General features: G+C 40.1%; 2 protein-coding genes across 3 annotated transcripts; both read left to right on the forward strand.

The window, feature by feature from the left end:
- Window positions 1-626: 626 nt before the first annotated feature.
- LOC134547797 (fatty acid-binding protein, adipocyte) lies at window positions 627-4,049 on the forward strand. The gene is made up of 4 exons (XM_063391919.1): window positions 627-782; window positions 2,051-2,223; window positions 2,443-2,544; window positions 3,816-4,049. Exons 1-4 carry the CDS (start codon window positions 710-712, stop codon window positions 3,864-3,866), a joined length of 399 nt encoding a protein of 132 aa, XP_063247989.1. The 5' UTR covers window positions 627-709; the 3' UTR covers window positions 3,867-4,049.
- Window positions 4,050-9,964: 5,915 nt separating this feature from the next.
- Window positions 9,965-13,739, forward strand: LOC134562068 (myelin P2 protein-like). Of its 2 annotated transcripts, XM_063419528.1 has the most exons (4): window positions 9,965-10,037; window positions 11,565-11,737; window positions 12,004-12,105; window positions 13,689-13,739. In XM_063419528.1, the coding sequence occupies exons 1-4, from the start codon at window positions 9,965-9,967 to the stop codon at window positions 13,737-13,739; spliced, it is 399 nt and encodes a 132-aa protein (XP_063275598.1). The 2 variants fall into 2 exon arrangements, with proteins under 2 accessions (XP_063275598.1, XP_063275603.1); XM_063419533.1 differs by lacking the exons at window positions 11,565-11,737; window positions 13,689-13,739 and having other exon boundaries at window positions 12,004-12,089.
- The last annotated feature ends 6,337 nt before the right edge of the window (window positions 13,740-20,076 follow it).

Consider the following 20,076-nt stretch of genomic DNA (forward strand, 5'->3'; position numbering starts at 1 on the left):
ATCCTCTGTTTTGTTACTTTTCTTCTCACAGAACCCCATATCCCCTCTCCATTACATAAAAGCATATTACAGACCTGTTGTTACATTGATTCAGGTGGTGCAAGGACAAGCAGATCCCAATCAAGGAAGCAATTTTATTGCCTTAGCTTTTATAACCCCAGAATTCTCTCTTGTGCTCCAAATTCTTTTCTTCCTGTGTTTCTGTATTTCTCTAGAGGAAATTTCTGATTGCAGGGGTGCTGAAAGCACGCTAAATGATCCCAAAGAACCTTTTGGATCTGAAAGTCTAGGAAATGAGCTGTGTCCATTTGATATAGTGGACCAAAATGAAAGAGTGGGGGAGAGAACATTAATTTTTGTGAGTTAAGCTTGAGTCTACCTTTTTATTCTGAAAGGTAATTTGATTTAATTATTTGCCTTTAAGGTAGAGTGTTCTTGAATAACAAAAATAATTAAATAATAACAAGACAGTGATCTTTGTGCTAGTAAGGACACATGAATAATAGCACTATGACCCACTGGCAGAGGAGGGGTAGGGGAAGAAGCAAAACACTGGGCACAGGGACTCCCTCTTCATTGGTCATCCCAGAGCATCATGTGGCCACGGTTCCTTTTTAAAGATAAGTACTCTTCCCCTTGGAGCTCATTATATTCTCCTGTCCTGCATTTCTGTTTGAACCCGTGGAAGACGTTTTTCTAGCCTGACAAAATGTGCGACCAGTTTGTGGGCACCTGGAAGCTCCTTTCTAGTGAAAACTTTGAGGACTATATGAAAGAACTGGGTGAGAATTGTTATTTCAACTTCTTGTATCTGGATCAGGGAAGGAATGACAATTTTGAACTTTATTATTTACTTGCTTTTTCTGCCTGTGCTGTTTATCAAGGGGGGTTTAATCCACTATTTTGATCAGATAGTCCTTAATTGGAGAATTCATCTGTTTCAATAAGTGGTATTAAATTCTTAAAAAGCAGAAAAACTTTGATTGATGGGAATGACTTCAGGTAAGCCAAGTCTATGCATGCCTTATTAGTAGTATCATAAATGGAAGTAAAACACATCACTGGATTATATGTTGTGTGAATTAGTTTTTATCTTTGGACACTCAAATTAGTGTGATGCTAGAAAGTAGCAAATTTCCTTATGTCTATGAGCAACACACTTAACTTTAAAATGCTACTGGATTAGGACACCAGTTAATTTCCATGGTTATTATATTGAATGAAACTCTGTAGCTGCCTACAATGAATATTAACAAAGACAATTCCATGGATTTGTGCAGATACTTGGAAGATTTGATGTCTAACACTTTTCTCTAAAGGTGTAGACTTGTCACTTATAATTAAAACTGGGAATTAAAAGGTTTCAACATTCTGTTAGCACGGAAGAAGCAGGGGGAATTGCACTGATTCAATTAGTACATGCTAAAAAGATGGGGGGATTATTTGCAGTTTAGGGTAAAATACTTACTTGCAGTTTAGGGTAAAATACTTACTGTGGCTTATCCTGACAGCTTCCAATGAGTGAGACTCTTGCACTCCTAATCTTTACTCCAGATTTTACTCAGGATATAACCATTGCCAGCTATTTCTTAATCATTTCCTTATATTCAACCTACCCACTTGTAAATAGAAAAAGCTTGTGTTTTTTCCTTGTTTGTTTGTTTTGTTGCTTTTGTGGCTCAGAAACTGCCATATATTCCTGTTTATCTACATTTAGATAAAATTAGCATACAAGTTAGAGTACAAGCTACAAAAGTTATTCTGAACAACTCTATGTACAAATATCTGACATTCATATCATCTCAGTCTTCAAAATATTGCTTTTACTATTTTGACAATGACAGGATAGAGAATTTCCTTATATCAACCCACCCAGCTTGGTCTATAGTGAGCACCAAGTGAGATTTTGCAAAAGAATCTCTGTAACACAGAATTAGTAATACTCAGAAAGCAATAGGGGAGAGAGCACTGAGAAGGTTTTTTTTCCAACATATAAGACAAAAAGATTGAGGAAAGATAAAAATTTCATAGTGCCTTATCTTATTTATAGGTGTGGGGTTTGCTACCAGGAAGATGGCTGGTGTGGCCAAGCCTAATGTAACTATCAGCATCAATGGTGATGTGATAACCATCAAAACAGAAAGTACCTTCAAAAATACAGAGGTTTCTTTCAAGCTGGGTGAAGAGTTTGATGAGACCACAGCAGATGACAGAAAAACAAAGGTGAGTCCCAAAATGGCACTTTGCAAATACATCTCTCAAAAGGGATGTGGGAGCAGCAGGGCGGAGCTGTGATTTTGCCACCCAGAGCAGAAATGCTGCCTCCACAGGTAAGACTGTTATGGGTGCTTGGTGCTTGGTGCTGTTTGGGCCTGGAGAGTCTTCTCCTGAGAGCAGAGCACCCTGATGAAACAGCCACACTTTGTTTTTTTACTTTGGTAGAATGTCATAACCCTAGACAATGGTGTGCTGAAGCAGGTGCAGAAGTGGGACGGAAAAGAGACTATCATAAAGAGAAAAGTGGTGGATGGGAACCTGGTGGTGGTAAGTTAATTTTTGTTAGTTAATTGCTGAATTCAGTGTGCAGAATTCATGCTTAGCTGATGTATGACTTTGGATTCAAACACAGGGAGGGAAAGCATCTGAAAGGGCTCTGTGCACTTGGTGAGAAGTCTCTCTGAGTCTAGAGAGTAGGTTAAAACTGAAAAGCTGTTAAACTTATGGAATGGTATGGAGGTGTCTGTTCTCCATAGCCAGACATGGTTGGGAAAGTGTAGGAAGAAAATCCCAACATCCCTACGAGAGAAACCTATGTATAACAGAATCTCTAAGTCCTGGACAGTATAGAAAAGCATTAGCAAAGCCCACATTAACTACATCCACACCAGGCTGATGCAGAATACTCCTGTTCAACTTCAGCAGAGGCTTAGAGCCATCTGTAGGAATCCTGTTATGCATCACCAACAACTGTGTAAATAATAAGATGTTAGAGCTAGGAAACATGAGTCCAGGCTCTGTTGGTTGGTTTTATCTGGTCAGAGACTATTGTGCTTGACTTGGAACCAGTAAGGCCCACCTACAGTCTGGGGCTTCCCAGCTCTGCTCTACAGTTTTAGAAAACACACTGTGAAGAATCTGGGACAGGACTAAATCTATGTTCATAAAAGGCAGCTGAGATTCCTACATGCTGCAAAACCATACACATACACAAAATTCCTGAAGAGTTCTGTTTTTCCCCTAGGGAAAAACAATGTGTCCGTAAATTCAATATTTAAATTTCTTTGGATAGAAACCAGAGAAGAAATAGAAATCGTTTTTAATAACAACTTCATTAAGAAAGGTTGAACAAAACAGTTTGATCTAACTGAAAACCAGATGAGGACAGAACCTAACATGCAGAGGCTGACACTAGCAGCTGCAAGTCTGAAAGCTCTCTGTGTGTGCCTGTGTTGTGCTCACATATGTGAAGACAAGCCACAGCTGCAGAAGGTGAAGGAATAAAAGGTGAATGCCCAACTCCAGGGTCCAGTCAGCCTCCACAGAAGTCCTAGGAGCCTTCTTTAGAGATATTTAAGAAAAGATTAGAAGACTCCTGGGGGTCAGTAGAGCAGTTCTTGAAAATTCTTTCACTCCTAAGCTTGTTTTTCAGTCTTCTGTTGCTGAAGCTCTCCAAATTGAGTTCCACTCTTTTAGCAATTGCCTTTAGAGAATGAAAGTTTTTCTTAAACTGGTTCCTGATAGATAAGTAATTCTCTATCTTCTGACTAACAAACATTTAGTAAGACTTAGCTTATTGAATTATCTTTTCTTTCCAGGAATGCACCATGAATAATGTTTCCTGCAAAAGAGTTTATGAAAAAGCATGAAGAAGCCACCTTCACACAGGACTAATGCTTAAAGCTGGAGTAAAACAAGTTAACCAAAGGAGAAAAGCCCCACAAATCTATTTTAAAGAGAACTGTACTTTTTTCAGATATATCCCAAAGCAGTTTACACGCATTTAGTCTAATTTGTTGTGCCTATTCAATAAAATGTTCTGCTTTCTATAATGTGTGCTTATGCTGGAGTTTGTCAGAAAGGGGCTTGGGGTTGATGCAGTGTGGGAAGGGTCTGTGCAGGAGAGCACCGTGTGAGAGGCACTCACACTCAGCCATGTCACCCCTCCCCTGGGGAAAGAGCCCCCGAGCCCGTCCAGCGAGTGGCACTTGTGTCACTGGGGCAGTGACACCTGAACACACAAACATCATCTGCTGAGTGCTGCCTGTGGGCTACCCCCTGCAAGGAGTCTGTGCAGCCAGGGGAATAACACGGCTGCTCTTCTCAGCTTCAAGCAGAGGTGGCTGCTCCTCGGGCAGGGAGGAGGAGGATCTTTGGATGCCCAGTTTGGGTTTCCAAACATGAGCAGGGTACCAGGCACCCCCTCTGTGCACAAATGCAGATGATTTGAAGCCCAGGGACCATTTGAAGCAGCTTGATCTTGTCCTTTTCCACCTCAAGTGTGATATTATAGCAGTTAGAGCTTTCATCTGTGATTATTTTGTCAATGTCCCTGTCTTGAACATCTCATTTTGTACTAGATAGGCTAAAAGTCTTGAATTAAGGATAGTAGCTTAAAAAATACTGAGGTTTGCTAAAAGCCTGTACAAGTCTGATTGGGGTTCAACCTTGTTTATTACCTACATGCATTTTCTACTAGCTCATTAGGCTTGATCAGTCTTGGGAACATGAGCCTTTCTAGATGCAAAGCCATTTGGACACCATGTTTTTCAACTCTGTTTATTTTTGAACTGCCGTCTTCTACTGCCCATAGGCCTGGTCTCCTGTTTCAAAACTTTGCATCTACAGAAGCCATGATTTCTACACCTGGGAGGGCTTAAATTGAGGGGAAAAAAGAAAAAAAAAGAAAAAAAAAAAAAAAAAAAGAGAGAGATTTCTAGGGGAAACCTGGACAGTAAATATAAAAATATGTACGTTAACCACTAAATGGGTAAATGACCGTATCTCAGGTGATTAAGATCTGTGAACCAAATTCCACATATTCCTGACTTTCCCAAAGTCAGCTGTCAGAGGTGATGGTGCTGAGTCCCTCCTGCTAGCAGCAGAGACCTCGCATACACTTGAACTTACCCATGCAAAACTCAGATTTTCCCATGTTTTTGCACTATTTACACAACTGGATAGGGAAATGGAAGGACTTTTACGTTGTATATGAGCTGAGGAGTCATTTAAAAGTTATGCCAAAGACTATCAAAAAATTCTGCAGAAAATGTTGAAATAACCATGAACAAACAACCCCTGTGTTTTAACCTTGGCTTCATTGCTTGTGAAATCTCAAAAATTTAGAGAACAGCAGTTGCATAAGTGATGGAAGAATGCTTCAGCATACTCCATATATACAGTACTAAATCTACTTAACACTCATCAAAACCAAAATCATTTATGAGAGTTAGGATACAACTACAGTTTAATGGTAGAAAATCTACACAAGAGTGATGGTTGTAAGAAGCAGAAACACTGACCTAAATAAACTACATATAGACATTAAATATCATCCCATAGTGTTCTATCATCCACAGATTTGGAAATACTCTGTCAGAGGTAAAATTTCCAGTATTCTGATATTCATATAGCAGATTTTATTTTCCAGAAATCTTACAGTCTGAATGCAGCCAGCGGTTACAATTGTAACATTCACAGACTAATATTTCAGCAAAGGGTAATGGTGATGCTCTTCTAAAAGCATCACCATTGTTTTGGTACGTGATGAACGACTTTGAACTTTGTGAATGAATCAAGACACTTAAAATTTCAATTTTTGGAAATTTCAACAAAGTGACATTCTGTCTATAAACCTGCACAGGGACAGCCCCATAAGGAAGCATTAGTGATGCTTTCCTTAGAATATGAATAGGTTTGGAATTTATTCTCTGAAGAAGGACAAAATTTATTGTTTGAAAACAGCAGCAGTCTAGTGACTGCTTGAATAAACAGAGGTGATTCCTCTCTGTCAAGAAAAGGTGTGACACTGATGGAGGTGGGAGCACACTTTTCTAAGGGCTAAAGTCAGATCAGTGTCTTGTCCTTACTTGCAGAGCAGCACATGTCTCTCCCTCTCTTCTGTCGTGCTGAACTCTTGCCCAAAGTCAGTAACCACCCCAGAGCATTCCTTTCTGCCAAAGAAGGATCTTGCTAAACCCCCACAAACCCATGGGCAGCACACCTGTGGCAGCAGGCACCTTGAATGCTGACAGGAGGAGATCTCTGCCCTCACCACATTCACTCACTACTCCTTTGCAGGTTTCTCAGATGACAAAAGGGAAAAGCCACCCACAGATGTTTGGCAGTTCAGCAGAAAGATGAGGAAAGGCTTATTCTGAGCATTGACCTATCAGATGCTTTTATCTTTTTCTTTTAACTGTTTCTTTCCACTGGAGAGAACTTGAAGGACTTTTGTGTCCTGGCCAGTCAAGCCCTGTGTGTGCAGTGCAGTCTGGACTTGTTCCCCCAGCCCAGCTGTCCTGGTCTGGTCTTGTAGGATGTTTCATCTAAGGGGACAAGAAACTATTTGCACCCTCCAATGTAGTTATTGGGAAAAAAGAGGCTGCTGGCCCCATGGTCAGGGTTGATCCTTCAGCTTTGTGGAGTCGATGCTAAAACATCCTTCAGTGTCCTCACAGCAGCTTCCTCTTTAACCTCTGTTCTCCCCTTCTATTTTTGTTTACTTCATTGCTGTCCGGGGAATCTATTAAGAATTTTTTGCCCTGAATTTTCCCAGATTATATTTTCTTTAAAGAACATCACATAAAATTACTTTCTGTATTTCTTTAAATAGTATCTTTATTTCTAAATAGTTTCTGAATTTTTAGTTCCCTATTTCTATCAAGTTTTACATTTATCTCTTGTGTTGCTTTACAATCTCCAAGTTCATTTATTTCAAATACTTTTTTATGTCAACCATAAGCAAAAAAAGGGAATCAAGGCTCTCACTTATCTCATGTAATCACAATCCTTGACACTTTTTCCCCTTTAAACTTGAAGAAAAGATTGGTTTCCACAATTATTTCTACTGACATATAATTTCCTGCTCTTGTTCTTTCTAAACTCCAAGTCCTTTAAATGAAAGTACTGGTTTTTCTTAGTGACAAAGAGATAGATGGTAGCAATGTCAACATTGTTTGAGACTGCTTAAGACTGGGGTTTTGTGTGAATAAATAATTCTCTGTTACTTTTGTTATAAAGGTTACTGGTACTGCAGCGTAGCTGTTCTATTCTGACTAATTGCTCTTCTTGAATTTCTTTGGGCCTGATTTTACAACATCCCAATCATCTTTTATTTCCCAAAGGCACCAGCCTTGTCTTGTTAAATTGCCTTTATGTGGATAAGACAATTAAATAAAAGAACAAAGGATGCTTGAGAAGCAACGGTAGACTATTTTCATATTGTTTCTTGAGCAATAATGAATAGTTTGATTTAAAAGTAGTTTTATCATTTCCAGAGATGGGATAAAAGAGCTAGCTATTCTTTATACAAAATCTGATATTATGCTTTAGAAGAGTTTTGTGTGGACAGCACCTTCAAAGACTGACAGGTGCTTATTTATTACAGATACAGCATCTGCTTCCTACTGTGGGGGAGAAGGAGTTCTTTGCCTTGTTTATATTTTCAGTCACTCCAAACTTTTGCTCCCCACACTGAGCTGTCATTAAACCTGTCCAGCAAGGGAAACTCCATTCAACTTCCCCTGCTGATGTTATGATTGAGGGGTTTAAAAACATTTTGTATATGCCACCAAAATGTGTGACTGAAGACCTTCTTATTTCCTACAACCACCAGATAAACCAAAGACTACAACAATTTCACTCCTCAGACTATTATTTACCTGTTCCAGGTGTTCCCCTTCTTCCTTATGACAGCTTTCAAGTCAGGACCCAGACCTCAACCTCCTTGGCACACCACCATTTCCATCTCATTCTTTCAACTCTAAACACAAGAAATTTGGTCCCACAGCCTATAATCCCAGTGTCTCTGTCCTTAAAATGCAGATCTGAAGAGTCTTTATAGTTTGTCATTACCCAGAAATTAGAGTCATACAAAAAGGGTAAACAGGTAACTATTGTTCACCCAAGCTGGAAAGAAGACTCTGATCTTTGCATGTTCCAAGCAACAGGTTTCTCCAGAAATATGGTTTAGGAATGGGAAGGACAGAACTAGATCTGATGTGGTCTTTTACTTAATAGTTTCAGATTGTTTGAGGTGTTTTGAATTATAATGCTTTAAATTCCTGCCTGTCACATACACACGTGGTTTATGGATTTTGTTCTTTGTGTCTGATTTTACTAACCATTAGACAATAGTTCTAAATGTGGACATAAAAAAAAACAGTTTGAAATGCTGAAAACTCTAATCTTTCAGTATTTCAATTTTGGCTCGGCAGAAAATGTTCTGGGGGTCCTGGTGTATAACCAAGCTGAATATGAACCAGGAACATGCTTCTAAGGAAAGGGTGGCTGATGACCTGGGCTGCATTAGGAGTGTTGGAGGTTGAAGGAGATTATCCTTCCTCTCTATTCAGCAATGATCAGGCCACAGCTGGAATGTTGGGTTCCCCAGTATAAGCAATACATGGACCCAAGGAGGTTGTGGCATCTCTTCATGGAAGCAGGGAAACCTAAGGAAATCTGACAATAGTAGGACACGTTTGAATGCAATACCTTATATGATTGTGCTGGCTTAAATCTTCCCTTTAACTTATGGCAGAATAACTATCCATGTGCAGAAAGACAAAAAGAAAACAGAGTATGCCCCCCTTCAAGTCAGCAAAGCTTTTTGCCTCTCACAAAGCTACTTTGAACTAAGAATAAGCACTTTAATGACTCAGCCTCTTTTCATGCCATCCACCTGTCAAACACAAGAGCTGATCTCCACTGCTGCACTGATCTTCTGAATATGCCTGGTTGTAAAAGGAGCCAGTGAATATTGTCTGCTCCTTTTTGTGATCCTGTCTGGGATATGTGCAGGGAAGAACCCAGAGCTTGGGACCGTTTCTCTGATGCAACAGGAGAAAACAGAACTGTATAACTCAGTTCTGCCTTTAAATGATAAAATAATAGAGACCCTATTAACAAACACAAAAACAACAAACCACTTTGTATATCAACTTCTTGATAGTTCCTTCACGCAATCCACATGGCTTTGGTTTATCTCACTAGCACAGAGGTGACAATATTGGTAACACTCTACAGCTTCCTGAGGAGAGGAAGTGGAGGGGAAGGTGCTGATCTCTTCTCCCTGGTATCCAGGGATAGGATGTGTGGGAATGGTCCAAAGCTATATCAAGGGAGGTTCAGATTTGTCATTAGGAAGCACTTTAGTGAGAGAGTGGTCACACACTGAAATAGGCTTCCTAGAGATGTGGTCAAAGCCCCAGGCCTGTCAGTGTCTAAGAGGCATTTGGACAATAACTTAACAATGTGCTGTAACTTTTGGTCAGGCAGCTGGATGAGATGGTTGTTAGAGATTTCTGTTCTATGGGTGTTATCCTCTATTCTGGAGAATAACATTGGGAGGCAGTCAGAGCTGGGTTTTGCAGGGAGGCAGTGCTCCTGCACTTGTCTCTGTGCTGCTGACACCCCACTGCAGTGTGCCGTGACCACTCAGAGCGTGCAGTGACAATGGCCCGTCCCCATCCCCACGTGCCCCTCGTGTCCCGGGGTGTTCAGTGAAGGAAGCCGAGGCAGCGTCACCCAGAGCCTTGGTACTGCACGGCTGCCTCGGACAAGGTGCACATTGTTTCACCCTGGTGCTGCCTCCCCTATTGGCCAGCCCCGACTGCCACAGGGACCAGACCTCTTTAAAGGGAGACCACCAAATCTCAGTTGGGCACACAGGCTCTCCGACTGCCACCAAGAGCTGCTGTGGCCACTGCCTCTCTCTGCAGGACCAGCGCCTCACAGAGCCTGTACGATGTGTAACCGATTTGTGGGAACCTGGAAGCTCATCTCCAGTGAAAATTTTGATGACTATATGAAAGAATTGGGTGAGAAATATTCTGGGTTGGTTTTGTTTTGTATTTTTGTTGGTAAGTTTCATTTGGGAAGGTTCTGCTCATGGATGGTGCCCTCTTTCTGGCCAAAAATCCACTTAATTACTCTTCTAACATAATTTAATTTCTTTTCTTTAGCATCTAAATTGAAAAGGGTAGGACATTAATTGCTATTATAAATTTGCTTCAATCTAACTGATATGAACTGATCTAATATGTTTTTCTGTCACCAGGGTAATCTATGGAGATACAGATTTTTTTAATGTTCCCTCTTGATTGCACTATTAAACTTGTGACTTATGATAATTTATGATATATAATGGAGCTGATGTCTCATGACACTGTAGTTTCAGATGTCTAAATACTATGAATGAATCTATCTGTTACTGAAGAATGCCAGGAATATAACAAATTAGGCATTGTTTTTCATTTTAATGCTGGCTTCATTCCTGTATGCCAAGTGCACAGACAGTCAGCTAGTGCATTTCTTTTGCTGTATAAATGATTCACTGATTCTATTTATTCGAAATGTTACACTGAATAACAAAAGAATTGCAGTTAATTAATTAGCCAGGGTGAATGTGGGAGGAAAGTCCAGCTGCAGATATTTTTCTGAACATCTGAATGGAATTGCTGAGCATGGAATAATTACTGCAAATAGTTTTATGCTTTGCAGATAACTTTATACCCTTTTTTTACAGATCTTTTCATCTGGCATAGCATGGCATAACATTAACAAAGGCACTAACTGCAGCTATCCCTCTTCTGCTTTTATGAAGCAGCAATACATCACCAGTGGCTTCATTCTTACTTGCCCCAAGCCTCACAGCCTGTAGGCGATGAACTGGACTGGAAAGGGCTGGGCAATACAAAAGTCTTTTGGTATGGGATTTTCCTGGAAGCTCTTTGTCCTGTCAGCCCTTATACCTCGATATTTTTTATATTTCATACTTGTACTTTTCACTGAGGTTTAGGTGCAAGGACCCCTAAGGGATGTTAATAACAGCTTAGGAATTACCTAGTCTTCAATATATTTTAATTAACAAGCACCAGCGTATTGGCAATTCCATGGCCAGTGTCTTCCTTGCCGCTATTAACAAAGGTACAAATTCTCAGATTTGTCAAGGTTATTTTTAAAAGGATTTTTACAATTTTTTATGAGCACTATAAAAGTTTCCTCTGATTTTTTTTACTTATTCTATCTATATGAAATTAATGCAGATTTGTAACCAACCATGTTTCTTCTTAGCTAAATGGGCAAGCTGTATAATTGTGTATATCTTTACTTCCTGCTGAAGGTGCACTCTTATCAGGTAGGGCTGTCTCAGCCCCTGAATGCTGAGGTTCCCATTCCTGCCTCTTTCTCAGTAGTGTCTCATCTAAAGAATTAGTATTTCATCTAAATCAAGGATTGAAGTATTCAAGAAGAAACTCTTCCTTATTCTTACACTGAAGAATCATGAGAGGACACTGAGTTTCTTGCTTCTAGAATGTAATGATTGTCTTGTTTCTGATTTCTAGGAGTGGGCTTAGCTACTCGGAAACTAGGTGGCCTGGCAAGGCCTGATGTGATCATCAGTATGAAGGGGGACATAGTGACCATCAGAACTGAAAGCACATTCAAAAATACAACCATCTCTTTCAAACTGGGCCAGCAGTTTGATGAAACAACAGCAGATGACCGGAAAGTCAAGGTAAGTAAGAGGGCCGATGATCTCTGAATGGTCTGAACATCTCCTAGAAGAACACCGGGGAAATTTTACCTACTCCCTTAGTGCACCTTGAGTTTTCCAAACTATTAAAACAAAGCACTGAAGGAAGAAACAGTATAGTGCTGAATATAACGTTATTGAGCATATCATTATCCCAGAGAACGTATCTTGCTGAACGTAAAGTGAATGGCTACTCTAATCTGCAAACCTCAGGCTGCAGTTTGGAACTCTTCTCTTGGAATTTGCAGAGTGTTGTAACCTTGGAGAAAGGGTCGCTGGTGCAAGTGCAGAAGTGGAATGGCAAAGAGACCACGATAAAGAGAAGACTTGTTGATGGGAAGATGGTGGTGGTAAGTTCATGTTCCTTGTATGCTGCTAAAGGTCAGAAGGATACAGCCTTTAGTACATTTCTGTCTAAACAGGCTATCAATTTTGGGTTACTCTTTGAATAATGAGACAAATTAAAGGAGTGAAAAAGGGAACCAAGCTTAGAAAACAGCTGGAAGGAAATAAATGTTACTGCATACAGTAACTGAACTTTAAAGTGACTATGTTGGTAGAGCTGCAACAAATTGACAGCATACTTACTGCTCTCAACATTATTGTTCTTAAAAGGAATAAGGTTTAAAAATAACAGAAACCTGTGAAATGGAAACAAAAGTTTACAAGCAGGGCACTGCTGTCCCTGAAACAGTTCTTTCCTTTTCCCTATCTTGGCCAAGCCAGGGTGATAAAACCTTTTAGGGACTCTGGTTGTAAGGGTCATTATTAAAATTAAAATTTCACTTTGTTCATTAAAGCTTTTAGATACTGGAGTCAAACTAATTTTGGCAACTTGCTTGAAGTCAGCAGCACTACACTTGCACATGTTAGTTTGTCCTAACTGTCTTTTATTATAAATTCTCATACATAGAATCATAGAATGGTTTGGGTTGAAAGGAACATTAGAGATCCTCTAGTTCCAACCCACTGTCACGAACAAGGACACCTTCCACTATACCAGGTTACCCAATGCCCCATTCAGTCTGGCCTTGAACATTTCCAGGGATGGAGTATCCATAACCTCTCTGGGCAACCTGTTCCAGTGCCTCACTACCCTCACAGTAAGGAATTTCTTTCTAGTATCTAATCCAAACCTCCCCTTTCTCAGTTTAAAGCCATTCCCCCTTGTACTGCCACTACACACCCCTGTAAACAGTCCATCTCCAGCTCTCTCGAAACCTCCCTTTATGCAGGAAGGTTGATTTGTTTTTGCATCTCTTCATGGCTGCATTTCTGTGGAAGACTTTCTAATTATTAAACCCTCTTCATAAAGCAGAGAGGTAAGGTGCCTCTTCTGTTGGCGTCCCGCTGTCTGCCCCTTGCCTGATACAGGGTTGTGGAGGACTCCAAGGAAGTATTTTTTTAACATCCTGTCGCCTTTGTCGCATGCATCCTGTGGCTGTGAGTCACCAGCAACCACTGAAGGCTACTGGGGTGAGAGGGTCAAGAGAAGCATTTTGCAGCTCAGAAGAGCAAAGTTTTTTAGGCCAGAAGCCTGACCTTGGAAATACCCAGGTTACTTCTGCAAAAAAACCCTTTCTACTTCAAAAATTTGGAAGTGTTGGTGGGCCACAACATAAAAACTAGGTGGGGCTAAAATTTCTGACAAGCTAGCAATAATACCAAGGAAAGTAAATTTGTTTGTGGAAGCTGAGCCTAATTTTACAATATTTTTGTCATTAAATGCCACTTAATGGAGTTTAAAGATGTTAAAACAGAAACAACTCTATGTGTAATATAAAAATAGCTTTGCTGTTTGCTCTAAAAGTTCTGCAAATATGTAGAGATATAAAACATGGTGTCTGGATTTTCACTGATTTCAGAGGTTACTGCAGCAGACACAGCTGCTGTCAGCAAAAGTTTTATATTAATATTTTCCTTTATACCGTAGGAATATGCCATGAAAGGGATTGTCTGCACTAGAGTTTATGAAAGAGTGTGAAGAAGTTCCCTCTCTGCACCGAACTGGAACCGGCTCTAAGACCTCGGCTTAGTTCAATGACTAAAGCCTCATGCTCTGTTCTTCTTTATTTTATTTCCTTTTATTGGGGAAATGACTACACTGTAATTTGATATTTCAGAGCCATAGTGTAACTAATCCGAAATATTGTGGTGTATAAAAATATTTATCCAATAAAAACTTCTCAACTCAGAAAACAGAGTTTTTGGCTCTATATGAATGATTTACATTTACTTTCTTGACTGGTGCTATCTTTTCTGTTGATAGTGTCTGTGCAAAAGGTCAGACTATTTCTGAGAATGGTGAAATGGTGAAACAGAAGTTATCCACATCTGAGAGGGCTAACACTGCTTCTTTGATAGGTGTAAAAATTATAACCTCCTGGAGTCAATATTCTTTTCCTGCGAAGATTTTACTGCTGAATTGCTCCTATAGGGAAAATGACTTTTACCACCAGAATTTTTGTCTTTCAGTATGATATATCATTGTAGCCTTATAGTCTTAGCACATCAGTGTTTCATACTCATCCCAAAAATCTTATACTTCTTTTAGTACCAGGATTTATATACTGACATTTATTTGGAAGAAAACAGATACTGGAGGGAAAATAAATTGGAATATATTCCATATTTGTCCGCCAAAAGAGCAGATAAACCTGTGAAACAAAGTGTGGAGCAGCTGTGAATGAACTCTAGAAGTCTTAAGGCTAGAGGGCTTCATTTTAAAAGTGCTCAGCAATCAAGCCTACTTCCAGCACAATGCTTAACTGTACGCTTAATATTAAGCACACAGAGGGGTGGCATTGGGTAAGGTTTGCTGTTAAGCCTGAGTAGCTAAAGTGTTCATTCCTTCCACTGCACTTACTCTGCTTTTATCTAAGGAAAAAAACAGAGAAAGCAAACCTAAACTTCTGGAAATCTATTACACCAGAAAGCACTGTGGCAGATTATTAATATTTGCCTCCATTGGCCTGTGTTCAGTATCACTGCCACATTCACACTATCCATATTATTTCATTGTGTCATTGCCTCTGTGCCATCACAGAGCTCCTGCCTCCTGTGTGGGGTTAAAGCAGCTGTGAGAGGCTCAAGTGTTTGTTTTGGCTCATTAGGAACAGCAGAGCTGATACGAACCTTTGCCTACTGGTTTTACAGGCAAGAACACAAATCCTCAAGGTTAAGAAAGATCCTGAACGTCTAAGAAGAATCTAAACTGGTTTAACCAAGCAGAGAGTGAAGAGATGGATATCATATGCAAATGAAAGATATAAAGGTCACCTTTCTTCTCTACCCACCACTGGAAAAGCCAGAATCTGGGCCCAGCTTTGGATACATTTTTATGTAGATGTAGTCTAACTGCAGGCAGCTGCCAGAAGGCAAACAGGATGAATCCTAGAAAGTATGAGCAGTGAGAGAAAGCTGTGAGATTTATGGACAGTAGTTTTAAGGAAAATTTTGTCCTGGTCCCTGACGTAGATGAAGGGACAAATGCTCCATCTTTAACCTTACCCTTAAAACTCACCTCTATGAGTGTCAGAGTTTCTGTGACTCCAAGTCCTGATTGTAACAAGGAATGAAGGCAGAATGATGCCTCTTGTATCATCTTTTGCAAACAGGATATAATCATGTATTTTGAGTGAAAATGTTCTACCAGGCTTCTATAAGAACAGTCATACAGTGTGAACTCTAATTACACATGGCCCTCCAGATTATTCTCCTAATGTCTTAGCAGAGAGCCAGAGACATTTCTTACAGCTCAGAATCTGCCTGAAGTGGACTTGTGAATCTGGATTTTTGCTCTGCAGTTTCTTCATTCCCTTCCCTTGCAGTACGACACAGTCGCAGTGAGGCTGCTGGAGCTGCTCACCCCAGCCTGGCTCTTGGAAGCTGGAACTTGTCCAGAGCCTTTGAAGCTCACCTCCCATCCCTGAGCTACATGCAAGGGAGAAGATACTGCTGCAAACAAGCTCTGTATTTCCTTGGCTTTTCCTGATGCAACCTGTAAATTCTTCTTAAGTTAAATGCAAAATCTCCTCTCTGATAGAATATTTGTTTTCAGCTTTTTATTTCCTTTGGCAAAAGAAATAAACATTTACTTCAGTACAGACTATAGTTTTTCGGGATCTGGAAACAGTAACAGAATAAAAACAAAGGACTTCTCACCTACTCTTCATTTATTTATTTACTTCTGTCTCCATTTCTGTGACTTTCTTTAGATGGGTTCATCTCTCCCTCTTCTAAAGAAAATTTTAGTTGCTTTTTTTCCCCCAGAGATTTGGAATTAAAATAATGAGAGCTTTGGGGTTTTACGTTCCTAACTAAATACAGATATGTTGTTTAGGAGCCTAGTATTTGGCACTTTCACTCTATACAAAGGTCACTTAAAAATGTCATGAGAGTTGGAGACTTTCCAGAACAGGATAAGTGCAGGAGCACTGATAGTGTTGAAGGCAAAAACAATGGGGCAGGTGGTACAAATCAGCATAGAAATTGAGTACTTTGGGCTACTGCTCTCTGTAAAGCAGTCCTTGGGGTCTCCAGGAGAATTTAGGGGGAATACGAATTTTTTAGTCTCAAGGTCTTCTTCATGTCTTACTGTAAATTAGTTTTTCTTCTCAAACTTTTTATACAGGTCAGATACTTCTGGAATGAACATCTAGGTTGGGGTACAATGTCTGTGTCTTGAACTGTACTTTCACACTGACAAACAAGCCATTTGCTATTTTCCTAGTTTGTGTATGAACTTAGCCTAGAAATATTGGCAGTCTGATGCTGGTGTATAAATAGCATTATTTAAAGCAATCAGCTTCATCTAGCACCCACCCCAGGCAATGAAGTCCTGCCTGAGTTTAGAATACCACACTCAGATTCCTCTCCCATCAGTCACTCTTTCTGTAAGTTTTTAAAGGCTCTGCCACACCTCTGTTTGGCCTGCATCCCCTGAGATGGTGGAAATCACCTGCATGGGGTATTCATCCTCCAGTTGCTGCAGGTCTGGCAGCATTCCCTGCCTCTGCCCTCTCTGACATCTGCTGGGGAAGGAGAAGCCAGCTGTGATGGCAAGAGCCTATCTCAGCCCCTGTGTTCCCATGGGGAGTACTCAAATCAAATGAAAGCTGCATCTGGACTCCATGTATCAAAACCGTTTCCTTTGAGCAAAATTTGGCAATTTATGCTAGAAAACATCTCCTGGAGATGTACAGCTAAACCTGGAATACTGGATCCTGCATCCCAGTCTTTTCCGCATGGAGTGGAGCAGAGAATATAGGCTATCCTACAGCTTTGACCTTCCCTTGTCTATCCACTCAAAGTTCATTTTGGGAGTAAATGTATTCCTGTAAAGTGAATTCACACACATCCAAGTGCTCAGTGTAGAGATTTTGCATTGTTTTACACAGAAACATTGTCACCTTCTGGGACAGTTTGACTGAACAGAGAGCGTGTGGCTGGGTAGTTCTAGAAATAGCAAAAATTTGGGAAGGGGGATTGGGGTCTTTTATTAAAGATATTGTGCTTCATAAAAAGTCCTCATCACTTAACATATTTTTTCCAAGAAGCAACTTATTACACTGATAAACACTGTGCTGTTTATAATTTGCTCAACTGTGCCTTTTAAGACATTGGTACCTTGCCTAATTTTCATTTTGGGTTAAAGACGTTCTGTTGCTTTCTGGGATACAAAGGAGTGAAAGGTTAGCACTGAAGAGATAATCAGTCAGAAACAAATAGGCTGATACCATGAAAAACTTGCCTTCAGAAATTCCGGAATTTAGATGTAATCAAGGTCTTTGTTAGGGAGGTAATTAGAGCATATCCTCACCATTTCAATGAAAAATGTTGTGGTTGGCTATTGGCCATCTGCTGCAGATGAGAAACACAAGAAAAAGTTTTTTGGACTAAAGGGCACAACAACATTGGGAATAATACTGTGCCTGAGACACTAGAGAGAGAGAAAGCTGTGTTAGACAGCATTCGTACAGTATTTTCACAGGAAAGTGTGCTTTGTTTACCTTTTGAGAAGCAAATCACCATTCAAATATACGTTCCTCAGATGTTATGAAAAATTTTAAAACTAAAATTAGAAGAAATGCAATCATTCAGGGATTAGGAAGGGTGGGGTGAATGCATTGCAGCTGGATTTGTTTCCAGTTTCTCAGTGAAGAATTAATAAAAATATTTTTAAATCTTTTTTATATTTGCTATAATGTGATCACCAATATCAGTCATACTATTTGTGAGAAGATGAGGGATGAAGAAAGGGTCTTCTATTTAATTCAAACTAACCATACTTCCTGTCACACTCCCTTGTGAGATGTACTGATCTGCAGGATAAGGCTTCCTACAAGAGGCACCTGTGTCAGCAATGGGGTCAAAAAAACTGCAGGATTCATCTTGTCTTTCAAGCTACAGACATGGTGTCACAGCTAAAGCTGCATCAGAAGACACCCACAGTGGGACTGTGGGACTTGCCTACGTCAAGTTTGACAGAACTTAGGGTTGTTTTGGAAATCTGTAGACATAATTACGGGAAAGGGGAGATATGTAATGTGTACACTGTCCAAAATGTACTACTGTACAGTACTTACACATGCCAACAACAGTCTCGTTTATCTCAGATCCTAGTACAAGTTTCCCAAGATAAAAAATCCAAAATATATATATAAGTTTTACTTGGAAGCTCTGCACATTTGATATGAAGAAATCTGCAAGACAATGAAGGTGGGGCCCTCTGTTTTCTTGTATAATCTCCTAGCAGAGGTTCATTTCTGTGGCGTTGTGCCACTTTCTTGTATCTTGTACCATATTGTGTTCAGAGTTTTATAGCCTACTGATTCCTATGGATCTGTTTGGGTAAATGCATTGTAATTCCTTCACAAACCTCCTCTCCATATGAACAGTGGGAAAAATAAAACTACGAAGCAATTATGTAAGACATAATATTCAAGGCCCTGAATTACTCGGTCAACACAACTGTTTTAATTTAATTTAACAAGAGATAGAGCAGTCAGATTAGGAAAGGTTATGTGCATAAATGTCTGTGCTTTCCAGATAGGAACTGAGCCCTCTGGCCAGGAGCACAGGAACCAAGATTAAGACTCTCCCTGGTGCTTCCTTTTTTCTGGGGATTTTGATGTAATCAAGAAGCATCATAACAGTTTATCCTGGCTCTGTCTCCAGTTGGGCAGAGAGCACGTTGTGAAATACAGAGGCAATCACTATGGTCTAAGGTAATGACTTTGGAAAAGTAGTGTTGAGGAAGAAGATTTTTTTTTAAAAGCATGGGGGCCTATTTGGATAAGGCATTTCAAACCTATCTCATTTTCCTCTCACAGGGTGACAAGTCTTGTGGGTGGAAGAAGAACAATAGTAGTCACCTCTGTTGACTTCTGAAAGATTTTAACAATATGACCAAAGACATCGGCCTACAAGAAAATTGGAGAGGGGCTTTTTGCAAGGGCACATGGTGACAGGACGAGGGGACATGGCTTTAAAACAAAAAAAGACAGGCTTAGATTGAACATAAGGAAGAAATTCTTTACTGTGAAAGTGGTGAGGCATTGGAACAGGTTACCCAGAGAAGTTGTGGATGCCCCATCCGTGGAAATGTTCAAGGCCCTGTTGGATGGGGCATTGGGTAACCTGGTCTAGTGAAAGGTGTCCATGCCCACGGCAGGGGAGTTAGAACTGCATGATCTTCAGGGTCCCTTCAAAACCAAACCATTCTATGATTCTGTGTCTATAATATGCTGTAAATTAGACTAGATAAATCTGCTGCTACAGAGAGCGTACAAACAGATGCAAAAACCATACTTCACCAGCCAATGGTTCAAAGTGGAAGGATGTATCTCATGGATTTGTGCTGGTCTAGTCCTGTTCCATCTTCTCAGTAATAATGGTGTAACTATTTGGTGAGTGTGTAGAGCTGAGAGAAAATGCATGCATATCAGAGGGCAAGGTTCAAACAGTCTCAACAAACCCAGGTAATCGTTTGAAAAGCCAGAGGGACATTTAAGAGGAAAAAAACCACTGGGCAATATAAGTAAAAGCACAAATTCTAGATGGAGAACCAGCAAGAACTAGAGCAACCACTGTGGCTTACAGCAGATCACAGACTGAAAGTCAGTGGTGAATGTGGCCTTACCAAAAAACACAAACACCCTATTGGGATGCACAGCTCAGAGGATAGTCAGCAAGCTGCAGTCATCCACATGCTCTGCTTGTCACTACTAAAGCTCCTGGGATGTGTTCTCAGTTCTGGGCAATGCCATGCAAAATAAATGGATCAATGGAGACAATTCAGAGAAAAGCAATGAGACCTA

Source organism: Prinia subflava, chromosome 1 (genome assembly GCF_021018805.1).
Source record: "Prinia subflava isolate CZ2003 ecotype Zambia chromosome 1, Cam_Psub_1.2, whole genome shotgun sequence".
In the NCBI taxonomy this organism is placed as follows: Eukaryota; Metazoa; Chordata; class Aves; order Passeriformes; family Cisticolidae; genus Prinia; species Prinia subflava.